General features: G+C 52.9%; 1 protein-coding gene across 1 annotated transcript in view; it reads right to left on the bottom strand.

The window, feature by feature from the left end:
• Positions 1-16,369, bottom strand: part of VSTM2L (V-set and transmembrane domain containing 2 like) — a 33,683-nt gene extending 17,314 nt beyond the window's left edge. Inside the window, exon 1 of the mRNA XM_019750249.3 lies at positions 16,015-16,369. Within this exon, the coding sequence (XP_019605808.1) occupies positions 16,015-16,135 (121 nt within the window). The 5' untranslated portion in view covers positions 16,136-16,369. The remainder of the gene's footprint in view (positions 1-16,014) is intronic.
• Between the last annotated feature and the right edge of the window lie 6,128 nt (positions 16,370-22,497).

Below are 22,497 nucleotides of genomic sequence, written 5' to 3' on the forward strand. Positions count from 1 at the left end.
CCAGGGCAGGGCCCCAGAATCGCCTAGCATGGAACAGGCACATAGTGGGTGCTATTAGGCATGTACTGGAAAAAAAAATGAATAAAGTGAGAAAGGAAGGACAGACAAACCTCGAGAGAACTGAAGTTAAAAACTAAGAAAAAGAACAAAAAAGACAGACATCATTCATTCATTCATTCATTTAGTCATTCATTCACACAATTGGGCACCTACTGTGTACCAAACTGGAGTCTTTCGGGGGAATGCACCCACAGAGGAGGGATGGGGATAGACATATGAACACAGGCAACCAGGGAGGTCCTGAATCAGGCCCCAGCAGGACCGTCCCCTCCCCCCTCTCTCCTTCTGGTCTCATGAATGCTGGCATCTAAGCCCAGCCTGGCCCACGTGGGCCCAGCCGAGGGGATGCCCAGCCAAACTGACAGGCAAGCTGGAGGCTCCCTGAGAGGGCCCATAAAGTTGTCACATGAAATGGAACCAAGAATGAAACAGGGCAATAAATAAATGCTGGCAGTGCCAGGAAAGGGCACAACTGCTTCCCCAGCAGCCACCCCCCACCCCTAACCTTGAGGCCCATCAACCCCATGGGATCATCTTTGTGGCCGGAGGCCCACAATGAGCCAGAAAGTTGAAGTGCCTGATCCCACATAATTCTCACAGCAACCCTGCGGAGCACAGATCATTGTCCCTTTATTACAGGTGGAGAAACTGAGGCTCAGAGAACCTGAGGGCCATCAGGGCCAGTCCGTTCTCGGGTTGAAGGAAGGAAACCCCACCTAGGTGCCAAACACTGTACATAGGACCCCACTTCATCCTCACAAAGACTTAATGAGGTGGTACTATTTATTGTCAGCCCATTTCACAGAAGGGCGTACCAAGGCTCAGAGAGGGAGTATTGGTGCCTGAGGTCACACAGCATGAAGGAACAAAGTCAGATTTCAATCCCAAGGCTGACTATAAAGTTTTCCAACCCAAACCTGAGTCCTCTCTAAGCTCCTGCTCCCCTTTCAACATTAAAAGTGTGACTCTCTAGGGACCATTTCCAGAAAGGTGCTCTGTGCCCAGCTCAGCTGGGTGTTCGGGCTGCAAGAGTATGTGGCACAGGGTCAGGAAGGCCTGTGGCCACCTTAACTCCCAGCTGAGAGGCAGAATATGGGGAAAGGGCGACAGAGGGAGTGTTTAATGAAGCTCTAGCTCAACTGTGAATCTCACACACTCCTGAAATTAGGGGATGTGTAATGTCCATTAGAGGAGAACCTGGAGAAGTGGGATGGAAAAGCCCCCAGGGACTGAGAAGCCTGGCTGCACAGAGGGAGCCCAGCAGGAAACAACCAGAGCCCCCTCCTCCCCAGGGATGCGTGCAGAGTGAGTGCCGTGGGATGGGCCCAGGGGAGGCACCACGGGTTCTCTTTGTTTCCTCCTGGGCAGCCTCTGGCTTCTGACAGGCTGACTGCAGCAAGAGGTATCAAGGTGTGAGTTGATGAAAGGTTGTTTCATCTTGGAGTGGACAAGTTTTCCTCTTCTCAAGAAGTGGAGAGGAAGAATTTTGTACAAAGCTTAAGGAATTGCGTGCGCTTAGTGGGAATATACTGGCCTCAGCACATAGTAGGAGCGCAAGGCCTCCCTGCAGAAGGAATGAAAGAGAGCAGCCCCTGTGGACCCGGACGCTGGGCCAGGCTCTGTGCTGAGCTTCCCAAGATGCTCAGGCCAGGCCTTCATCCTCAAAGCGTCCACAGGAGAGACACGCAGACCAGTGACTGTTACGTGGACAGAGAAGGGCCAGGGCTGAGCCTAAATTGCCAAGTACAGTTGTTCAGGGTATGCGCCACTCACACACTGCAAGCTGCCAGCGCTAGGAGAGGACAAGGCAGGCCTATGTAGCCCTGAAGTCAGGGAAAGCTTCTGGGAGGAGGGGGCATGCTTGAACTGAAAGGCTGAGTGGTCTTTGCACAGTCAGGGGCAGCTCAGAAGAGGAAAGGAAATACCAGAGAGAGGGCTTCCCAAGTCCAACCTTTTGGGGACCACCTTCATCATTTCTGAAGGATGCCGCTACCACCAGCACTATAATTTACTTGATATTTATTTGCAAAGCATCTTTCCCTTTGTACTTAAAAAAAAAATCAGCTTAAAAAGGAGGCTTTTATTACTGCCATATATGGAAAATCAGCATCACTTGCTATAAATAGAGGGTAAATGCAAAAATAAACACTATGAAAACCAAAGAGCGTTCGTAAATTCTAACCAGGGAAGGTTGCTTGTTGAAGTCTACGAGCCTCCATCTCCATTTTCTCTCATTAACAACAGAGACTGGTGAGAGTTAGGTGTTCAGTTGAGAGCAGCACCGAGCAGAGACTTTCTTCTTAGTGAGAAGGGGCTTGGGTTGCAGGTCCCGAGAATGTGGACGCCAACGGGCGCCATCTTCACTGTCACTGGCTCTGGCTTCTTTGGCCACTGGCCCAATGCCACCCCCAAGTCCTTGCGTGCGCTGCCTATATACCTGGAAACCTTCCCTGTCACTCACCTACCAGAATCCTACGGATTCTTCCAGGCCTGCTGATGGTGCCGCATCCTGTCTGATTCCCTGGAAGGTTACCTGTGCCTTGTACGTGGTGAGGACTAACACGCATTTCAGGGGCGAGGAGGTCCGAACGTGTGCTCGTAGAATGAATGAACAAAGAAAGGAATGGAGGGCTCCCTGATGATCTTTGCAGCTCCAACCGAGGAAGGACCTTCCTGAGGCATGGGTTTCCCTCCCCAAAGTGGGGAAAGAACATTATTTTTGTCTTAAAACAAACATGAATATATTATGGGGCAGAATACAGAAATTTATGAATTTTAAATGAAATAGGAGGCATCACAGAAATGCTGGCCCTGGTGGGGAGCTGTTTACTCTCCTGCATGCGGCGAACCCCCCAGACAAGGGCCTTCTGTCCTAGGCAATCTGAGGCCTTGTTCGTCTCTGCAGCCTCAGGGTCCTCAGGCCGCGCTCTGTGCACAGGAGTGTTGATATGTGGGCTAAAGGGGTAAGGGGCCAGGAGGAAGGAGAGGGACTGGGGGGAGGGGGGAGCCCAGGATTTATGGGTGAGGATGCAAGTTGCCACTCTGCCCTGATTTGCTGTGTGGCTTTGTATAAGTTGCTTCACTTCTCTGAGCTTTGGTTCCCACTCGTCATGACTTACAGGCTTGTTTTGAGGATTAAATGAACTAATGCCGGTGAAGAGCCTGTTTCAGGGTGCGGGACACAGTGGGGCCTCATCACCTGCTCTTACCTGGTGGCACCCACTCCCTGCTGAGTTTTAGACACACACAAGCAACATTCACCCAGGTGGGGTTCCTGCCCAGCCCCGGCTGACTGGGGGGAAAGGGGGACTGCCCCACCCTATAAAAATTAAAACAGCGAACATTTTGGAGCACACACTATTCACTAAGTGCCTGGTAACATACCTCCATTTCCTCATCTGTAAAATGGGGATAATAATAACAACTATCTCAAAGAAAGGGTTGTAAGGATTAAACGAGTTAACATTGATAAATGGCACAGAGTATGTGCTATAGAGGTGATTCCTTTTTATTTATTTGTTTAGTTAGTTTTAATTGAAGTGAAATTCGCATAACATAAAATTAACCATTTGAAAGTGAACAATACAGTGGCATTTAGTGCATTCACAATGCTGTGCAACCACCCCCTCTGTCTGGTTCCAAAACATTTTCAACACCCCAATTGGAAACTCTGTACCCATTAAGCAGTCAGTCTCCAGCCCCTGGCAACCACCAATCTGCCTTCTGTCTCTAAAGATTTGCCTATGCTGGATCTTCATAAATGGAATCACATAATACGTGGTCCTTCCGGACGGCTTTTTTCACTTAGCATAATGTTTTCGAGGTTCATTCACACTGAAGCACGTATCAGGTGATCAGATTTCATTCCTTTTGTTTCTCTAATAAAATATTTCATTGAACCCCCAAACAACCTGGGAAGTAGCCACTATCACTTTCCTCTTACAGATGGGGAAACTGAGGCACAGAAAGGGTGGGGACTTGCCCAGGTTCTCTGCCAGGCAGCCCTGACACAGCTAGGAAGGCAGTGCTGGCACCTGAGGCTGGAGGCAGGTGACTCCCAAGGCCACCCAGCACATATTGAGGGAGACAGCAGTGGAATTACAGATCTAGGGAGATTTAAGGAGAGTAAAAATATTCTGGCACTTGCAGGAGTGTGGGAGTTGAGCAGGTTTCCCCAGTGGAATTCCCGCCTCCTCTTTCCACATGTCTTGGCCACACGGAATGAAAGTGTTTGGGAGGGAGAGAGGCAAATGTGGGAATGTGCAGGGACCAGGGACAGGGCAGGGATGGGGTGGAGGGGCAGAGTGGGAACGGGAGAAAATAAACAGGCATTTCTTTTCCTCCTCACCTGTACCTCCTGCAAAGCCCGTGGGGTGAGTTCACTGCACCAATGGTTAGTGAAGCTCAGGGAGGTTGAATAAGGACCAGGATTTGAGCCCAAGTGTGTCTGACCCGGAAGCCCAGGAGTCTACCCACCCTGGCTGCAGGCCAGAGGCAGAGAGGGGGTGAATGGAGGAAGCAAAGGGAGGTTGCATCAGCCACAGGAATGAGTAGGCACCCCAGAATCCCAGAAAGGAGCATCCCCAGATCCACTGAGAAAGAGAAAGAAAACTGGGAGATGTGGGATGCATCCAGGGTGGAGCCAGGGAGGGCCGTCGCCATGGAGAGCAGAGCAGAAGGGGAGAGGCAGAGATGAGGGCACCCAAAAACCGGGTGCAGAGACCAAGAGAAGGAGAGAAACTGAGGCAGACCCCCAGGGATGCTCGAGAGCAGAGTTGGTTACCCAGCAGACAGGGGCAGAGAGCAGCGTGACCATGCCGGCCCTCCCCCCGCAGGACCTGGCCTGGGTGGAATCCAGGCCCTTCACTCCCCAACCCCTCCCGCTCCTGCTCAATTGTGTTTGGGAAACTCAAGATTGCAGCAGCAAGTATGTGGGCTCCGGAATCAGACTGACCTGGATTTTAACCCTAATTGCACTTCCTTGTGGTGGGCCAATCTCTGAGCCTCGTTTCCCTCATCTGTCAAATGGGTACTGTGAAGACTCAGTGGGATCACACACACCTGTAAATATCTGGCACATAGTGGGCTCCACGAGCACGGTGATGACCAGGCTGTCATTCCCGCTGCCCCTTACAGGGTGGCCTTGCTCCAGCTCTTCCTTCCCCAAGGCTCCCACCTCCTTTTTCCTCACCTAGAAGACTAGCCTGGCCCGGCCTTTTCAAACACAGGGACTGTTCCAGAACCAGAGACTCGCTAGCTGAAGGGGTTCTGCCTCTCTCCAGGGCCTTTGCACTTACTGTTCCCGCTCTCTGGGAGGGGATTTAACAGAAAGCAGCAGAGCCAAGACGCACCTAGAGTCACCCAGCATCTAGTTGGGGTTCAGGGGTCACTGCTGGGGTCTCTGGGGGCATAAGGAGACCAGCTGGTGAGTTTCAGGGACCCTGCCCCTGAGACCTTCCCGTCAGCTGACAGCCAGCCTGCCCTCCCCCTCCCTCTCTCCTCTGTCTGCCCAAGACCATTAGTGCTGCTTTGTTTGGAGCACTGCTTCCACTACCAAGCACTCTGGCCGCCACCGGGCCTCCATTAGGGACCCTTTCCTGGGGCTGATGACAGCCAGCAAACAGCTCCCCAGCGAGCTAGCCATAATTGCTGCTGCCTCCGAGGCCGGAAATAATTTTTTTAAAACCTCACAAAGCAAAACAGACACCCTGCCGTCTGCTCTCGCCTTCCCCACCCTCAGGCAGGAGCCAAGCCTGAGGGTTCTAAGAAAGGCGGTGTTCAATCAAGACCCCCCCCCCCCAACCCAAGAGATACCCTTAACATGCCAGGTGGAGGGAAAATAAAGTTTGGGCTCTGCTCCCTTTCTCTGAACTAGGTGTGGGGCTCCTAGGCTGCTGCACCTCTCTAGGCCTCGGTTTCCTCCTCTGCAAGACGGGCGTGTTGATGGGTGCCTGGGGTGCCTGCTGGGCGGATTCCTACGAGGCTCGGACAGGAGGTCATGGGCCTCTGAGAGCTACATGAAGCATGAGGCAGGAGAAGTTGGGAGAAAACCTGCCGGGGGAGGAAACTGCCTGGGAAAAAGTCCGACGGAGAAAGGAGCTTGGTGTGTCAAGCACTAGAAAGGAAGCCAGTGTACGTATACCCACACACACCCAAGCAAGTGCACACACACACACACACACACACACACACACACACATTTCTAGCATCCCCTGGACACCGCGGCCAGCTCCAGCATCCTATGAGCCACCTCCCACCCTTGCCACCTTCCATTCGAACAGCCACACCCACCCAAACACCAGCCACACTCAGTGCCTTCTCTACTCAGAAAACTTCCAGGGCTGCCCCTGCCCTGGAGGTCAAGAGCAAGCTCCGTAGCCTGTTCTTAGCAGATGCAGCTGCAGTCTGCTTTGCCGGTACACACGACTCTCCAAATGAAGCCCCTGCCAGATCCAGGCAGTCAGGCCGGAATCTATACTGGCCCCTGGAGTCCCTTCTCAGCCCTGGAGGTCCCTGGAGACAGGCTGAGAAGGAGCCTACCTGCCCCAGCAAGTCTTCCCTGACTGCGCCCGGACACAGCAACCACTCTCACTGGGAACGTGCAGAGACCTCCTTGGGACGGCTCACCTGCCCGTGCCGTTTCCTGGGCTCTCGTCCCTGGTTTACTGCCCTCCATTGCCTCTCCCCAACACCCATCCCTTGAAGACACTCATTCACCAAGGACTTGCTGGGGAAAGTGAATGAAGCCTCGTTCCAGAGGCTGCCCCAGGTCACGTGGGATGGCTGCAGGGAGGACTCCAGGTCCACACCTGGCCCTGCTGCACATTTGCCCTGTGTCCTGGGTCCAGCCTTGGCTCCTCTCTGGGCCTCAGTTTCCTCCCTGGTGAAATGAAGGCTGCTTCCTCTGAGGGCCACAGGTGGGCTTCGGGGCCTCGATAAACCCTTTCTGAGAAAACGGTCCTGTTTTCGTCAGATTCTCAAGAGGATTGTGACCTCCAAATAATTAGGAACCACTAGTCTAGACAAGCTCCAGTGTCCCTTGTAACTTCACCATTTGGCCATTCATTCTTTTATTCACTTCACTCATTCAACTGACATTTATTGAGGGCCTGCTCTGTGTGGGAGGCATTATGATACACAGAATATATGTATGTGCAATCAGACACATCATCTGAAGAGAGGTGTGTGCGCACGCGTGTGTGTGTCTCTGTGTGTGTGTGTGTGTGTGTGTGTGTGTGTACAGAGAGACACGGAGGACCGAGGTAAGAAGAGGGGGCACGATGGATACAGCAGACACAGAGAAAGGGACAAAGAAAGATGGAGAGAGATTTAAAGACAGAGACAGCAAAAGAGCAAAAGAGAGAGATACTAAAAGACAGAGAGAGAGAGAGAGAGAGAGAGAGAGAAGAGAGGGAGAGGCAAACCAGGAGAGAGAAAGAACCAGAGAGAGAGGGGCAGGCAGGGCATTCGCCACAGATGGGCACTGGCAGTCCCCCTAATTGATAGCTGTGAGCGAGGCCCCCTCTCCCAGCTCCAGCTCTAACCTTCCAGATGCTCCCAGAGCCTCTATGCCTCTCGTCCCAAGGGCAACAGCTTGGAGGGGGGGTGGGGAGGCTGGTATTGAAGCAAAGGCTACTGGGCAGAGGAAAGCAGCCTGACCCCTCAGGCCAGGACACTAAAGGACCACGCAGGCTCCTTCCCACCCTGCCACGGCTCCTCAAACCACACATGGTTAAACACCCAAACACACTCCAGACATTCACTCAGGCAAAAACACCAGCCCCTCATAGAACCCTTAGGCAGGCACATCCAGAGTTACACTCACGTCCCCAGGGTCCCACCACTCCCCACGGACAGTGCTGGGCTTGGATCCAGGACCCTAAGCTCTCAGACCCGTGACCGTTCAGCCAGACCCAGGCCTTCTCAGCCTTTTGGCATCACGGACCCTGAAAGAATCTGAGGAGGCCACGGTGCCACTCCAGACAAAGTACCTGGCCATACACCCACCGGGTTTGGCAGCAAGGAGCCGGACAGATGGGGGTGTTAAGAACTCCAGCTCTGCAGCCTCACAAGCAGGGCTTTGCCATTCAACACCTGTGTCTCATCAGGCAAGTCACATCACACACCCCCCCAAGCCTCAGAGTCCTCGGCTCTAAAATGGGAGCACCCTCCTCTTAGGGTGCATGAGGATTAAATGAGAGGAGGGAGGGAAAGCGGCAGGCACAGAGAAAACGCTCCAGGAGTGATGGCTGGTGTTTCAGCTCACAGCCCCCTGAAGGCCACTGAGAGTGAAGTACCATGTGCTGGGTGGCATTCCAGGGCCCCATGGGCTGCATCCTCACCTGCTGAGTGGAGGACAAAGGACAGGGCTGGGAGGATACCGATGGAAGAATTTTAGGCGCTTAGAGCTTAGGTGAGCTCGGTTCAGACGGGGAAACAGGCCCAGAGAGGGGCAGGGACCTGCCAGGGCCCCAGAAGGTGGGGGCAGGGGTCGGGTGGATAAAAACCAGGTGCATTCCCCTGCCCCAACTCTGGCATGTGAACTCAGAGCTGCAGTGAAGTCACAGAGGAGTCACTGACCCCACCCCTCAACATGGGCCAGCAAAGGTCCCCAAATCCCTGCCACACCCCATGTGTGACACCAGGCAGCCTCTGAGCTGGGTGCTCCACCCACCTGGGCCCTGGGCCCAGCACCACCACCCAACTGCTGTGTGACAGATCTTTATTCACTTCCCACTGTGTTTTGGCTTCTGCCCACCTCAACAGTTTATGTCCCTTTGGGAAATAAAGCGGGAACCCCCTCGATAACACCTCCAGCTAATAACTGGTGGGGTCCAGCGTCCAGTTTACATACCTTCTGTGATGGGCAGTTCACTACTGGATACCCTCACTGCCCCAGGGGGTGAGTGCCTTTCTCTTTGCTTCTTAACTCTTAGCACAATTTATATCTATCTCTATCTCTGTCCTATATGTCTATATCTATACCTATAGCTCTATATCTGTATCGTCTATATCTATATCTATATACCAGAGGGTGCCAAAGAATGTATACACATTTTAAGAAAGGGAAAAACTGTATCAAAATTGTTAATGCTCAATATATACTGATAACAGAAGATGAATACAAGTCACGTTTGACTTCTGCAATTACAAGAGGTGCTCAAAGTGGTTACCATCAGAGTAATTTTAAAACAGTTTTTGCCTTTCTTAAAATGTGTATACATTTGTTGGCACCCTCTGTGTATATATATAATAGGTTTAGTTGTCTGAGCCAGAACTTTATCTGTCTTCATTGATACGTCCCCAGTGGCTAAAAGAGCTTTGTACATGGCCGATGCTAAATCAATATTTGTTGAATGAATGAATGAATGAATGAATGAATGATTAAGCTTCCAATACATGGCAGCAGCCCATTCGGTGGTTCCCAGTATAAGGAGCAGGGGGTACGAGGTGGGAGGGGGCAGCCTGTGGGCCAGCACATCCCAGTCCTGTCATTCCCACGCGTGACGTGCCTGTGGACCACCCATATGAGGACGTTCTTAATGCTTTCCTATAAACGAACCCACTATTTTTTAATATCCCCGCTAGTGTCATCCTAAGCAATCATATCTGTAAAATCACAGGTTTTGATGCACTGGTTATATTTTTCTAATCTACCTTAAAATGAATGCATAACTATCAAAATGTAAGAGGTTGGCCTGGATTCTGCCTAAGACCCTCTCTCAGGCAGGACCCAATCTTGCTGAGGGCCCTGGGGGGTCTTGAAGACGGGTTTCAGCTGGGGAGGGTGGAGCTGAGTCCCAGAGACGTCTCTGCTGGCTGCAAGGAAGGGGGGAGACACAGCGACGGCAGGGGTTCTGGCGGAGCAGCAGTCCCTCAGCCGCCCCATCCCTACCCGCTTCTCCACAGCAGTAGGTAGGTACTGGAAGGAACCAGTGAGTGGCGGTGGATCCCAGGGTCACCAGCTGGTAGAGGGATTCCAGGGTCACCAGTGAGATCGCCACCTCTTTTTCTTCTTTTTTAAAGTGTCTTTTTCCAGGACCCATCAGCTCCAAGTCAAGTAGTTTCAATCTAGTTGTGGAGGGTGCAGCTCACAGTGGCCCATGCGGGAATCGAACCGGCAACCTTGTTGTGAACAGCACCGCGGTCTAACCAACTGAGCTAACGGGTGCCCCCGCCACCTCTTTTTCTGATGGAAGAGTCTCATCAGGGCCTGGCAGAGGGGGTCACACCCTGAAACCCCATCACTCTTTGTGCAGCATCTCATATGCACCCCATGGGGCCAGGCCTGGGTCTGCCTGCTGCAAGGTGAAATCAGCTTTACCCACCCCAGGATGTCCTTGTCGTGGATAGTAGGGAGGAGGAGGGGCTCCAATTTTGTGAGTTTTCTACTAAAAACATGGATTCCTTATGAATTTAAAATTATGTAAATGTTTAAAACTACAAATTTAAGAATGAGCGAATTTAAGTATTCGGATCTCAGACCTCTGCCTTGTTCTCCCTGCCATCCATTTGTCCCTTCCCTGCCACCTCGCTGTGCTGGGCATTGCAGTGGGTGACAGGACACAAAGGAGTCTGAACTGTCCCTGCCCTGGAGCCCTGGGTCATTACAATTGGGGGTGGGGGAGTGAGAGTACCTGGATGCCGCCCCTGTGTGCCCAGCTGGCCCCAAACTCCCTTCGGGGCTGACTCTTCCCATAACCCCAACAACAGCTGGTTCTGTCCCTAACGTCCAAGGTCATGGCCGAGCACCAGGAAGTGGGCTTGCCTGCTGCCACCACCTTTCCCCCCTTTCTGACACCTACACCTCATGTGGGCACTTACGCCACTGTTCACACCACGTACTCCCTCTCCTCACCGATACGATTTTCTCAGCCTCTGAGGGCAGTTGGAAGGTCACTGAGGGCAGTTGGAAGGTCATTCCCCAGTGTGGCATGTGAGGTCACCATACTCCTTCCATCTTTCCCTCCTCCTCTCTGAGACTCAACAGCACTGTGAGCAGCGGCCTTGGAGCCACATTCCTGGGTTCAAATCCTGGCTCCTCCACTTGCTAGGGGCGTGACCTTGGGCAAGCCTCTTAATCTCCCTGCCAGGAAAGGTCCCCTCTTCTTAGGGTTCTTCTGAGGATCCAATGAGTCGATGCCACTTAAAGCCCTGACACGACACTCAATAAACATTTGTTTCCATATATTTCTCACCCTATTTGTACAGACTTGGGTAAGGTGGTTCCAAAAGCCAAATACTTTCCAGGCAATTTGGGGTAAATGCTCCCTTGCCCATGGCCTTGGTCTTCCCCTCTGTAAACAGGGTTGAGAAAGATGGGCCGAGGGGCCTTGCTGGCTGCGTCTGAGCCTTGGTGATTCATTCCAAGTGCTCCATCTCCTGCCCCAGTGGCGGAAGGTTGGAAGGGACCACTCCCACAGCGATCCTGACCCTGCGTGCTTGTTTGTTAGAGGAGACTTCCCCCAACACCCCTGCTGTCACCATGGGGATGAGCCAAATTCCCTGTCCTCCTGGCCACCCGCACCTCCCCTTGCTTGGGGAGAGGCTGCAGGAGCTGCTGTTAGGCAAGGTGTCAGAACCAATTGCCATGAAGGACTTGGGGAAAACGGCTTGTGAGGGCCAATTCCCCACAGGAGGCCAGTAAACCCTCAGCCCAAGGCAGAGTGTTTACGGGTGTAATTGATAGAATAATCACCAACACCCAAGACAACGGCGGACACATTTTTAACATCATAACCTTCAGAAGACAGCACTCAATTTTCTCCATCTCCCAGCCACCAAACTAGCCAGCTTATTGATGGTGAGATACCAACAGTTCGGTAAGGAACACTAGAAAGCCCGAGTCATTTTTCAGTGCACAGGCTGTTTGCCAAATGGCCCAGCGCCCCCCCGCCTCCTCCCCCAGCGCCCCGCTGCTCCCTCCTGGCAATAGAGTGAAACTCAGGACAGTGAATCACTCAGTGGACAAAGCACCGGGCCAAGCCAGGGTCTTTGTCTGCATTGGGGTGCATTAATAATTGAAGGTGCTCGCCTAGAGGCAGATAGGGGTGTGTGTGTGTGTGTGTGTGTGTGTGTGTGTGTGTGTGTGTGTCGGGGTGGGGTGGGAGGGTGGATGTTTGTTGCAGTATAAGACTTCCAGGGTCCACCGCCTGCCCCAGCCTAGACCTCTCCCTCTCTGGCAAAACCAGCAGCCCCTGGCACCAGATACTTTTCCATCCCTACATGTCTCATCAGGTATGGGTGGATATTTAAGGCAGTGGCTCCCAAACTCCAGGCTGCAAGAAAATCACCTGGGAAACTTATTAAAATGCAGATTCCAGGGTTCCAGCAACAATCACTTTGGCCAGGGAGTCTGGGGAGACCCCAAGATCTGTATTTAATAGACTCCCTGGGTGATTCCAAGGCAAGGGGTCTGCAAAGGTCCTCACAAAAATCCTGCCTCCTGGACACCTGCCGGGGACAAGACCTGGAAAGGGGACTGGACAAGGAGTCCAGCCCAGCTCACTTCTTCTAACTTGCACATGGCAAGATCCTGTCACCTTTCTGAGCAGCTGGCTCCTCTTGGTGGAATCCATTGCTGTACCAGTTCTCTGGGGAGCTGGAAGGGAGTGCACTTGAACGGGACTGTTGAGGGGAAGAAGCCCTATCACATGACCTGCTAAGCCTGCCTCAAGGCTACCCCGGAGGCAGGCCCAGAACTGCCAGACACACCTTCACTCCAGGCACAGCTCTGCAGCTCTCTACAGATTCAGTGACCTTGGGCAAGTCATCGGCCCTCTCTGAACTTCTCCGTATCTTCTCATGTCCAACACCAGCCTTACGTGAATAATGTCAGCTTTAATAAGTGAACACTGGCAGGGTTTGGCAGCACATAACACACAGTAGGCATTTCATAAATGTCAGTTCCCTTTCTTCTCGCCCCTACTGTGATCGGGGCAATGAGTTAACCTTTTCTGATAAGGGAGAATCAAAATAGCTGCTATTTATTGAGTACCTACTAGGCGCAGACACGGACCGTCACCATCCCAGCCTCCTAATTCCTGATGTTTCCCTAAGAGGCATGTACCATTCACTCCCCATTCATTCCTTGTGCCTTTAAAAAGCCCTCTGTGAAGTGGGCTGACAGGAGGTAGCAAGGAGATGGGAATCCAGACAGATGTCCTTGCAGACCCATCTGACCACGGGCTCTCCCTGTGACAAGCCCTGGGGCGGGCAGGCGGAAAGCATCAGCCTGGCGGCTGGGCTGGGCTCCAACGGAGCTGGAGAGGTGATCAGCCGGCAAGCAGTTAGTCGGTGGGCCTCTCCCCAGGAGCCCCTGATTCCAGCCCCCACCCCCACCCCAGACATGGAGACACCTTCCTAACCCAGCCACAATTCCTGAATCAGCTGAGGACACGCAGAGCCTAGGAATAATGAAACGATCAGGCTCCAATCTGCTAAACAGCAATTTCTGGGCTTTTTCAGCACACACAGCTTTTATCAAATTGGTATTCTCCTCCTGAACACAAATGGCTTATTAGACATGACCCACTTATTCGCCGCGTCTCACTATCATTAATAACAGTTTCTTTTTGTGATTAAGTGAGTGGCTCCAAACCCTTCGTGTGGTGGCGGGCTCTTGGCCAGCAGAGGGGCAGCCATGGGACACCTCGGCAGCTACTACTTGGCGACTTTGAACCTTGCGATGTTGGAGGAAGGCGGTCTGGCCCCTGCAGAGGTGCCCAGCCTCCTCATTTCTTGAGGGACAAAAGGAGTCCCAGAGAAGTGACTCCCTTGCCCAGAGCCACATAGGCGGTCAGTGAAAGAAGCGACGTTCCCCAGCAGCCAGCACTGTGTCCTTTTCATTTAAGCCCTTCCTCTGGGCCTAGAAGCTGGACGTCTCCAAGGTTCAGAGGGGACATTACAGCTGATGGGACAGAGCTGTGCCCCTAAACACACCTGGCACCACTGGGCAGGCAGAGACTGCCACACAAAGGGCAAACCCTGCTTCCCTCTGGGGGACCACCTCGGGGCCGCAGGAATGAGAGTGGCACCCAAATGTTTGGGGTCTGGTGCTCCACAGAAGGATGACCATAAATCTCAAAGCTCCAGTCCTTGTGTCTCTTGGGACTGCAAACTCAGGAAAGCCCTTCCTTGGAAAACCCTCCTAAAGCAAGTTTCAACTGTGCCAAGGAACTGAGCGGAGCAAGGAGGGGAGCGGAAGGAGGAATTCCCAGTTTCCCTTGAATGGAAGGGAATCTGACAGGGAGATGAATGTCCTGGAAAAAGCGCTGTCTTTTTCAACAGACCCTAGCGCCAGTCCCAGCTCAGCCACTCACTAGCGGTGTGACCTTGGGCAAGTCCCTTCTCCTCTCTGAGCCTTGGTCTCTCCATCTGTAAACTGAAGATCAGAATAACCCTTCCCCTATTTACCACGGCTCCAACCAGGTTGATGGAAATTAGACGAGGGATGTGAAGGTGCATAAACGATACACAGAGCAGTTACTATGAAACGTGTTAAGGCAGAAGAGTGCAGGGAGTCATGGTTCTCAAAAAGCAGAGACCCTGAGAAGGGCTTTGGAAGCCCCCCAACCCCTGGAGCAATCCCACTCATACGTCACACCCAAGCAAAACCTTCTCGGATTATACATACCCCCACCTCTGCCCCAGTGCTTACTCTTTCCCATAAGAATAAATCACCCACTTCTCTGCCCTTTGTGCAAAGCTCCCCTCAGCCCTGGCATACAGTGCCCAGCATTGGTGCTGCAGCCTCCCCAACCAGATTGGAAGCCCCTGCAGGGAAGAGACGGATGGAGAGTCTGCATTTCCATCTATGCCCTGGTCCCCATACAGGAGCCTGGCGCACAGGGGGCAGGGAAGCCCCCACAGCTGCCAACCTCCGATGATCCAACTCTGCTGCCAACTTGGACTCCTCCGGGGCTAGAAGGAGCTCTGACACTTAGGCAACCAGTGCTGGGAACGCTTGCTCCCCGGCTCCCATGAAGGCTGGAGTTGAGATTTCCTACATTTCAGTCCTCCAAGGCCAAGGATCAGGATGAGTGCTGGTACCCTATGGAGGGATGGCCAGGGCTTCCTGCCCACCCCAGAGACAGACAAAAGCATCTGGCATCCTTCTCCCCTTTCCATGCCTCTAGCTGGAAGCAGCGATTCCAACTATTCCAGTGTCTTCAAGGAGCTCCCACCAAGCCTCCTTTCCTGAGATGCGCGCCCTCCACAGGGGCGGCTGCAGCCCCAGGCTACCAGTTCTCAAGAGACAGGGTCTTCTGTCTCCCAGGTTTCTCAGTGGCATAAGGGGCAGGTGTGGAGAGGGAGGGAACAGGGCAGCTGTGGGGTTAAACCCACAAAGAAGAAAGACAGATGGGCAGGGAGGAGTGGGCGAGTAAAGTGTGTTCACAAGTGTGTGTGTGTGTGTGTGTGTGTGTGTGTGTGTGTGTATTTGCCAGTATGTCTGCAGGCAGGCGGGCAGGCAAGAGTTGTGCAGAGTGTGTGAGCCTGGATGCCAGCTGGCAGGGTGTGAGCCCACCAGCCGTAGTGTGTGATGTGTGTGTGTAGTGGGCATAAGTGTGAGTGCTTATGAGTGAGGAGGGGGATCTGGGGTGTCTGGACATGTGTGAGGGTAGGAGTTGTGAGTGTGAGAAAGCAGTGTGTGGCTCTGAGCGTGCCCGTGGCTGTGAATGTCCGTGTGGTCGTGGAGGTGTGTGTATTGGTGAGAGTGGGTGTGGGGAGAGGAGAGGACTCTCCGTGATAGCCAGATCCGGGGTGCGCACGGGGTGTCCCCTCCTCAGCCGGGGTGGCCAGGTTGCCAGGGCGGGTCCATGGACCCGGCAGGGGGCGCCCCGGGACCCCCGTCACGTCTAGCGCGGGTTCGAGCCCGGGGGCCGCCAAGTTGGAGCGGCGCAGCCCGGGGTGGGGTTTGGTGGGGAAGTCCGCGGGGGTGGCGACCGAACTCACCGTGGCCGGAGACGTGGTTGTCCCAGGGCGCGTGGCCGGCGGACCGCGTGGCGCCGCCGAGTTGCAGGAAAAGTGCCAGGTAGTGGAGGGCGCCCAGCGCCACCACGAGCGGGGCCCCCATGGTGCGCGCTCGGGCCGGGGGCGCCGCCGCCTCACATCAGGGCTCAGGAGACCGCAGACCTCGAGCCCGCCGTCCCCTGCCCGGCTGCGACCGCTGCCCCTAGCCCGTTGAACCTGGCCCGACCCGGCCCCAGCCCTCGCCCGGCTCCGGCCCAGCTCCGGCTGCGGGTAGCGAGCTCACGCCCAGCCGGCCGCCTCCGACTGCGGGACTCTTCCCTTCCGCGGAAGGCCACTCCGCTCGGCGCTGCCGCCGCACCCCCTCCCTCCCACTCCCTCCCTCCCTCTCGGAGGAGGCGGTGGCGGAAGGATCTGCCGCTTGATTTATCATCAAAGTTTTGCCCAGGCTGGGATTTTTAAAGCGGTACCCGCAACTTCCCCCGCCTGAGAGCGCAGGTAGGGGGCGGGATGGGGTGGAGGAAGCCACCCCAGGGACCCGGTCCCGGCAAAGCATAATACAGCTGGCTTCAGAAACAGAAATACTATCTAGCGGGATAAAGAAGGAAACCAGTGCATCTGCCGCCAGACCCAGCGCGCTGACAGGGACTCCTCAACTTTGTTAGCAGGGAGGTGACGGGGGCAAGGGGACAGGTGAGGGTGAAGGTGCCGGTGAGGTAGGATAGGAACCAGGGCTGGGGCATAGGAGACCTGGTGCAATCCCTGCCGCAGCCTTTGACTTCCTGTGTGATCGTGTCTGGGTGTATCTACTCCTGTCTGAACCTCATGGTCTTCATTTGAGAAATGGGAATAATAGCTACCTCCAGGGGTCGTGGTGAGGATTTAGGAAATCGTGAGTGTATAGCGCTTAGCACAATGCCGCCCCCATGGTAGGAGCTCAAAGTTATTACTGTTGTTGTTTCCCTCTCTGGGACTCAGTTTTCATGTCTGTATAGTGGGAGTGAGGCAGGCAAGTTGCTGGGGCTCCTTCTAACTTGAACATGCCGCGCCAAGCGCAGTGGATTGGATCGCCCCCTTCTGGACTGTAGGGCTCCCTTCCTCGGACCAAGGGGCTTAGATGGAATACTGGGGAGGGGCAGGTAACGAAGCTGCTCCCATTCCCCAAAGCAGGAATCCAACCAGATCCCTGACCATTTTACTGAGGCTATTGGGACAGACCTTCTGTACAGACACAAGGGCGGACCTATGGCCCCATTTAAGAGATGAAGAAGCACATTAAATTAGAGAAATAGCTTCTCCGAGGTCCCAGAGCGAGTCTGGGGCGAGGTCCCTGATGCCCGGGCTGGTTCCCTCCTTCTTTCATCCCTCGTCCTTTTCCAGGCCTCGTTTCTAACACGGTCCTATCCGCGGCGTTTTTAGCGCCACGGAGGAGGACAGCGTCAGCCTTTCCGCCTCACCTCCGGCGCCTCGGCGGGCTTTTATATGCGAGGGTCCAGCACCGTGGACAGAGCTTCCAATTTCCTCACCCGCCCCCGCCGAATGGTAATCGGCACCGCAGATGGCCCACGCCCTCACTCCAGGTCACAGATGAATCGTGTGGACAGCATTGTGGACAGCGCCTCAAGTTTGAGAATGGAGTTAGAACCCGAGGGACAGCCCCCCACCTTTCTGCCTTTACTGTGTCCTCGCACTCCCCTTTCCAGTATTATGGCAGGCAGAACACCGGATGGGGCCTGTAGACACCAGCAACAACCAGTTTATTCAAAATTGGTCAGGCCCCTGAAGTGTCACGCATTTACAAATACTGTGTGTTTCAACACAACTGACAGCCCTTGCAAGACCCGCGGCGCCGCGCTGCTTCAGCACCACGGACAGTACCACGGCGGGGACCGTCACCCCAGCTCCTTAAACCTACATTCACTGGAGGAAGAGGCCGGTGTGCTTTTTGTTGTTGTTGTTGTTGTTGTTGTTGTTTTGCCTGATTGACTCACTTCTCACTTCCTTTTCACACAAAGGTGGTTAGGCTATCCAAGGATAGCCAGAAGTCCCGAACTCTACAAAAGCGTTTTCTCATTCGTTCTCTTGAGCCTAGCTCCCACTGAAATGGGCTCCATTGCCCCCATTATAAAGAGGAAGAAACAATCTTCGAGATCACGTAGCTGGGCTGACTAAAACCCAGGACTCTTTCAATCCCAGCCTGAGACCTCTCCAGGAGAGCATGGTGGCAGAACTGGGGCTCAGCCCAGGGCTTTCTCCTCTTAAACCACAGATTGGAGGGAAAGGGTCACTGGCAAGAGGACAGGTAGAGAGGAGATTAGAAGAGAGAAAACAGGAGACTGCTTGGGGGCTGCAGAGGAAGGAGTTGGCGTGGGGTGGCCGCACACTGCTGCTCTGCCCCTAACCCCATGGCTGACCTGCAGCAGTCCTTTCTCCTCATAGTCTGGGACAGAGTTAAACCCAGGAACGTCTAGGGTCCCTTCAAGGACAGACCTCCAGGGATTTTCACCTTGACAAGGCTCACACTGTGATGGCTCTGCTCGGAACCCTTCAATGGCCTTGTTTATTAGAAAAATCCTGACTTCTCTAATTTGCAGTCCACGTCCCAGCTTCACCTCCTGCATGTACCTTCTGCTCCAGCCACAATTTCCTCATGTTCTCTCTGTGAACATGCCCTAGCTTCAGCATGTCCTTACCTTTCCCAGAGCTTCCCCTCCACTTGCGTGTGTACTTTCCTCTCTATCTAGTGGAGTCCCCATTGGCCAGGGTCCAGTCTGAGTCCTTCACAGGAAGAAATGCCAGCTGCCTTCTCCCAGTCCCTGAGACTCTGTTGGCCCATCACTGTCTACCCAGCCCTGTGCTAAGAACTTTAATTATCCCATTTAAACTTCCGAACCACCAGGCCATATAGGGTGGAATTATATGGTTATAATTGTGGACTCTGGTTTTGAATCCTGCCACTTGCTAGCTGTGTGACCTTAGACAAGTTACTTAGCCTTTCTGTGCCTGAGCTTCCTCATCTGTAAAATAGAGCTAACAATACCTTTGTCACAAGATTATTGTGAGGATTAAAGGACTTACTACAGGGAAAGCATTTAGAACAGTGCCTGGCACATAGTAAATACATGCTACATGTTGGCTATTATTATTATTATCACTATTATTATTTACAGATAAGGAAACATGCTCAGAGAGGTTAAGTATCTTGCCCAGTTGTAGAGCTCTGATGTTTGATTCTGGAGCCCATGCTCTTAGGCATAATGCCAAGCACATCTAGTTCAACCCACCCTCTCTATAGCTTAGGAAATTAAGACCCAGAGAGGATGAGTGACTTCCTCAGAGTTACACAGCCAACCATGGCAAGGATCTAGGTCCTCTGTATCCCTGCTCAGGTCTCTCCCACAATACTGTAACTGTCCCATTCGTATTTCCTGCAGCACCTAAATTACGCTTTACAGTTTATAAATCACATTCATATGCATGATCCCACACAGGTTGCACAGTGAGGTGGGACAGAGCCTGGGTGTGAAAGGACGAATCCTCAGCACATATTTTTCCCCTGTGTAATTCTGTCTCATTTCTGCTTCGCTGATCCCGTGCCAACTGCAGGCACTGTGGAACCTGGGGTCTTAGTGGAGGTGGGAGTTAAACAAAGACTATTCCAGGAAACAGTCTCTGAACTCACCAGGGTGGGTAACTTTTGTCACTCATTTCACTCAGGGAATGCTCCAGGAGGTAGTAAGCTTCCCATCCCTGGAGGCAATTAAACAAGCATCTAGTGGTCACGTGGATGCCAGGAGGCAAATATCACTGCTATTTCTGTTACCCAAATGAGGCTCAGAAGATGAACATTGTGTCAAATGTTTCAGTCAGGAAAAATGATCTTTTTAAAGTCCCCACCCCCCAAGCAGGGGATCTCGCATTTTCCCCTACCTCTGACCCAAGCTTCCTGGAAGGTCTCTACCCTCCCCTTGACTCAGGAAGGCCACCCTCCCTCCCCTCCTCGAGAAGTGTCACTTGAGCACCATGGCTCTGTCAGTGGTAACAGCCGTAAGATTTGTCCTTTTAATCCACAATCAATAACAAATTTCATTTAAAAATAAATTAAACTGGGCATTGGAAATCATTCACCGTGTGGGCCAGGGCCCTATATAGCGCCGTCTAAATGGCTTCCTTTCGCTCATCTATCAATGCCAAGAGGGGGGAAATACCTAAGCTGCCTGATTCATGGAGAAACTACTTAAATGTATCAGCCCCTAACAATGAGCAATGTGAGTCCAGAGTTGCCCCTTTTAACACACCAATAACACGTGGAGCACAGCTTCATAGGAGCTTATCAGAGACCCCTTGGTCGCTGGCTTCGAGGGAACCCATTCATAAGGGGGAACAATGGATTCGGTACGTAACCGCCTAATTTCCAGAATGCATTACTGAGCTCAGAGGAGCAATGGAATCCTATTAAACTCTTATCTGCCATGGGAGGGCATGAAACAGGTGGGGAAAGCCAGACTTGGCGTAGACATGCCCAGAAAGCACAAGGACTGATCCAGGGAGGTGGGTGAACAAACCTGGGGAGGAGGGGAACAGGCGGGGTCCCGGAAGTGTGAAAATATGTGCATTAATAGAGCTCCAGTTTCCAGCGATTACGTTTACATCAGTGAATAAAACTTGGCAATAAAACATCGGAGGTGCATCTCAGACAGCATTTCCTTTTACAGCCCGGTGTATTTCACTCATTATAGCAGGAGGCAAGTGGCTTGAGGTGTCCCCATTTCTCCCCCTTTAATTAAATTTCCTAAATTACTGCCCAAGATTTGGATAAAGCGAAAGACTTACGGCTCCTCTAATCACCATCACTGTTCCCGCCCCATCACTGTGGTGGCCCTGACTGCACCTGGTTTTAATATTATTAAAGTGAAATACTGTGGGCATTGCCTGCCTGGGCTCTGGCTTGTAAAAGGAGATGTAGCCTCAGGAGAGAAATTGGCCCAGGCTCAGGAAAGAGGCCTGGGTTCCAGGACTGGCTTTGTCATCACCTCACTACGTGTCCTTGGGCAAGTTACTTCTCCTCTCTGAGCCTCCCAAGTTCCCCTTTTCCCCCAACATCCATCTTAAGGCTGTTAGAATTGATTTAAGGCTGGGGCAGCCCTTGAATGCACACCTGGATGACTTGGGAAGCTTTAAAAGAATATTAATGCTCAGGCTACACCCCAGGGATTCTGACACAATTGGTCTGAGGTGAGGCCTGAGCATCAGGCTTTTTTAAAAATTCCTCAGGTGATCTCAGTGCTCAGCTGGGGTTGACTACCACTGGCCTAGAAACAGAGTTATGCGATGTTAGTGGACTTTAGAAGCTCTGGGGAGGCCCCACCCTGGGGGTTCTCTTTCAGCCTGTGTGGCGGAGATATCTGGGAATCTGCTCACTCACCAAGCACACAGGGCGTCTCCTGCAGCAGTGCAGCGGACCACAGTGAGGACTCCAGCAGAGGGGGAGGACAGCGGCTCCTCTTCTTCTCTTCCTTGACTTGGGGCCGGCCAGCCTCTTGGGATGAGGAGCCACCTGCCCCAGTTCTCATCTGGAGGGCAACACAGGGGACGGAGCCGTGAGTTCCCACCCTGGTCTGGGACATGCCTCTCCTCTGATGACTGGGCAGGAGCTGGGAAAGGCCTCTGCAATTAGGACATGTCCCTGTCATCTGAGCCTCCAGGTTCTGGTCCTTCTGCCCACATGGCCCACTATTGACACAGACCCAGGTCCTCCCATCTGTGTGGATTCTGAGCCTTCGTCTGCACTCTGCCTCTCTCAGAACTCATGGGCCAACTACCGTGCTTCCCCAAAAATAAGACCTCGCCAGACAATCAGCTCTAATGTGTCTTCTGGAGCAAAAATTAATATAAAACCTGGTCTTATTTTACTATAATATAAGACTGGGTATAGTATAATGCAATATGATATAATATAATATAATCAGGTCTTATATTAATTTTTACTCCAAAAGATGCATTAGAGCTGATTGTCCGGCTAGGTCTTATTTTCGGGGAAACAGTGTAGGAAGCCCCTGTCTGGGCCAAGGGCGATGCCTGGGTTAGAAGCCAGGGACAGGGTGGTCATCTAACCTGGCCCCTGCCCTTGCCAGGCTGAATCACCCCATAAATATCCATGGGGCCACTCTGAGGTTTTCTGCTGGATTCCAGCCTGGGTGGATCATGTAGAGTGAAGATATCATTTAAAACCTAGAAATTAAAAGACCTCCCCTTTTGAACAAAGAGGGGTCATCAAGGATCAACCAGGCCTGCCCGCATCGTATAGATGGAGAAACCGAAGCCCAGAGAGGGCTGACGAGAAGCCTAGGATCTCACAGGGAGGAAATGACAGAGCCAGGCCGAGGGCCAGGTCTCCGGACTCCAGGTGGGGTCTTTCCTCCACATGTCACTGCCCTAAAAAGGCAGACAGGATCCGTTGTTACCTCT

This window comes from Rhinolophus sinicus, chromosome 13 (assembly GCF_057876585.1).
Source record: "Rhinolophus sinicus isolate RSI-liver-muscle chromosome 13, RSI-T2T, whole genome shotgun sequence".
Lineage (NCBI taxonomy): Eukaryota > Metazoa > Chordata > Mammalia > Chiroptera > Rhinolophidae > Rhinolophus > Rhinolophus sinicus.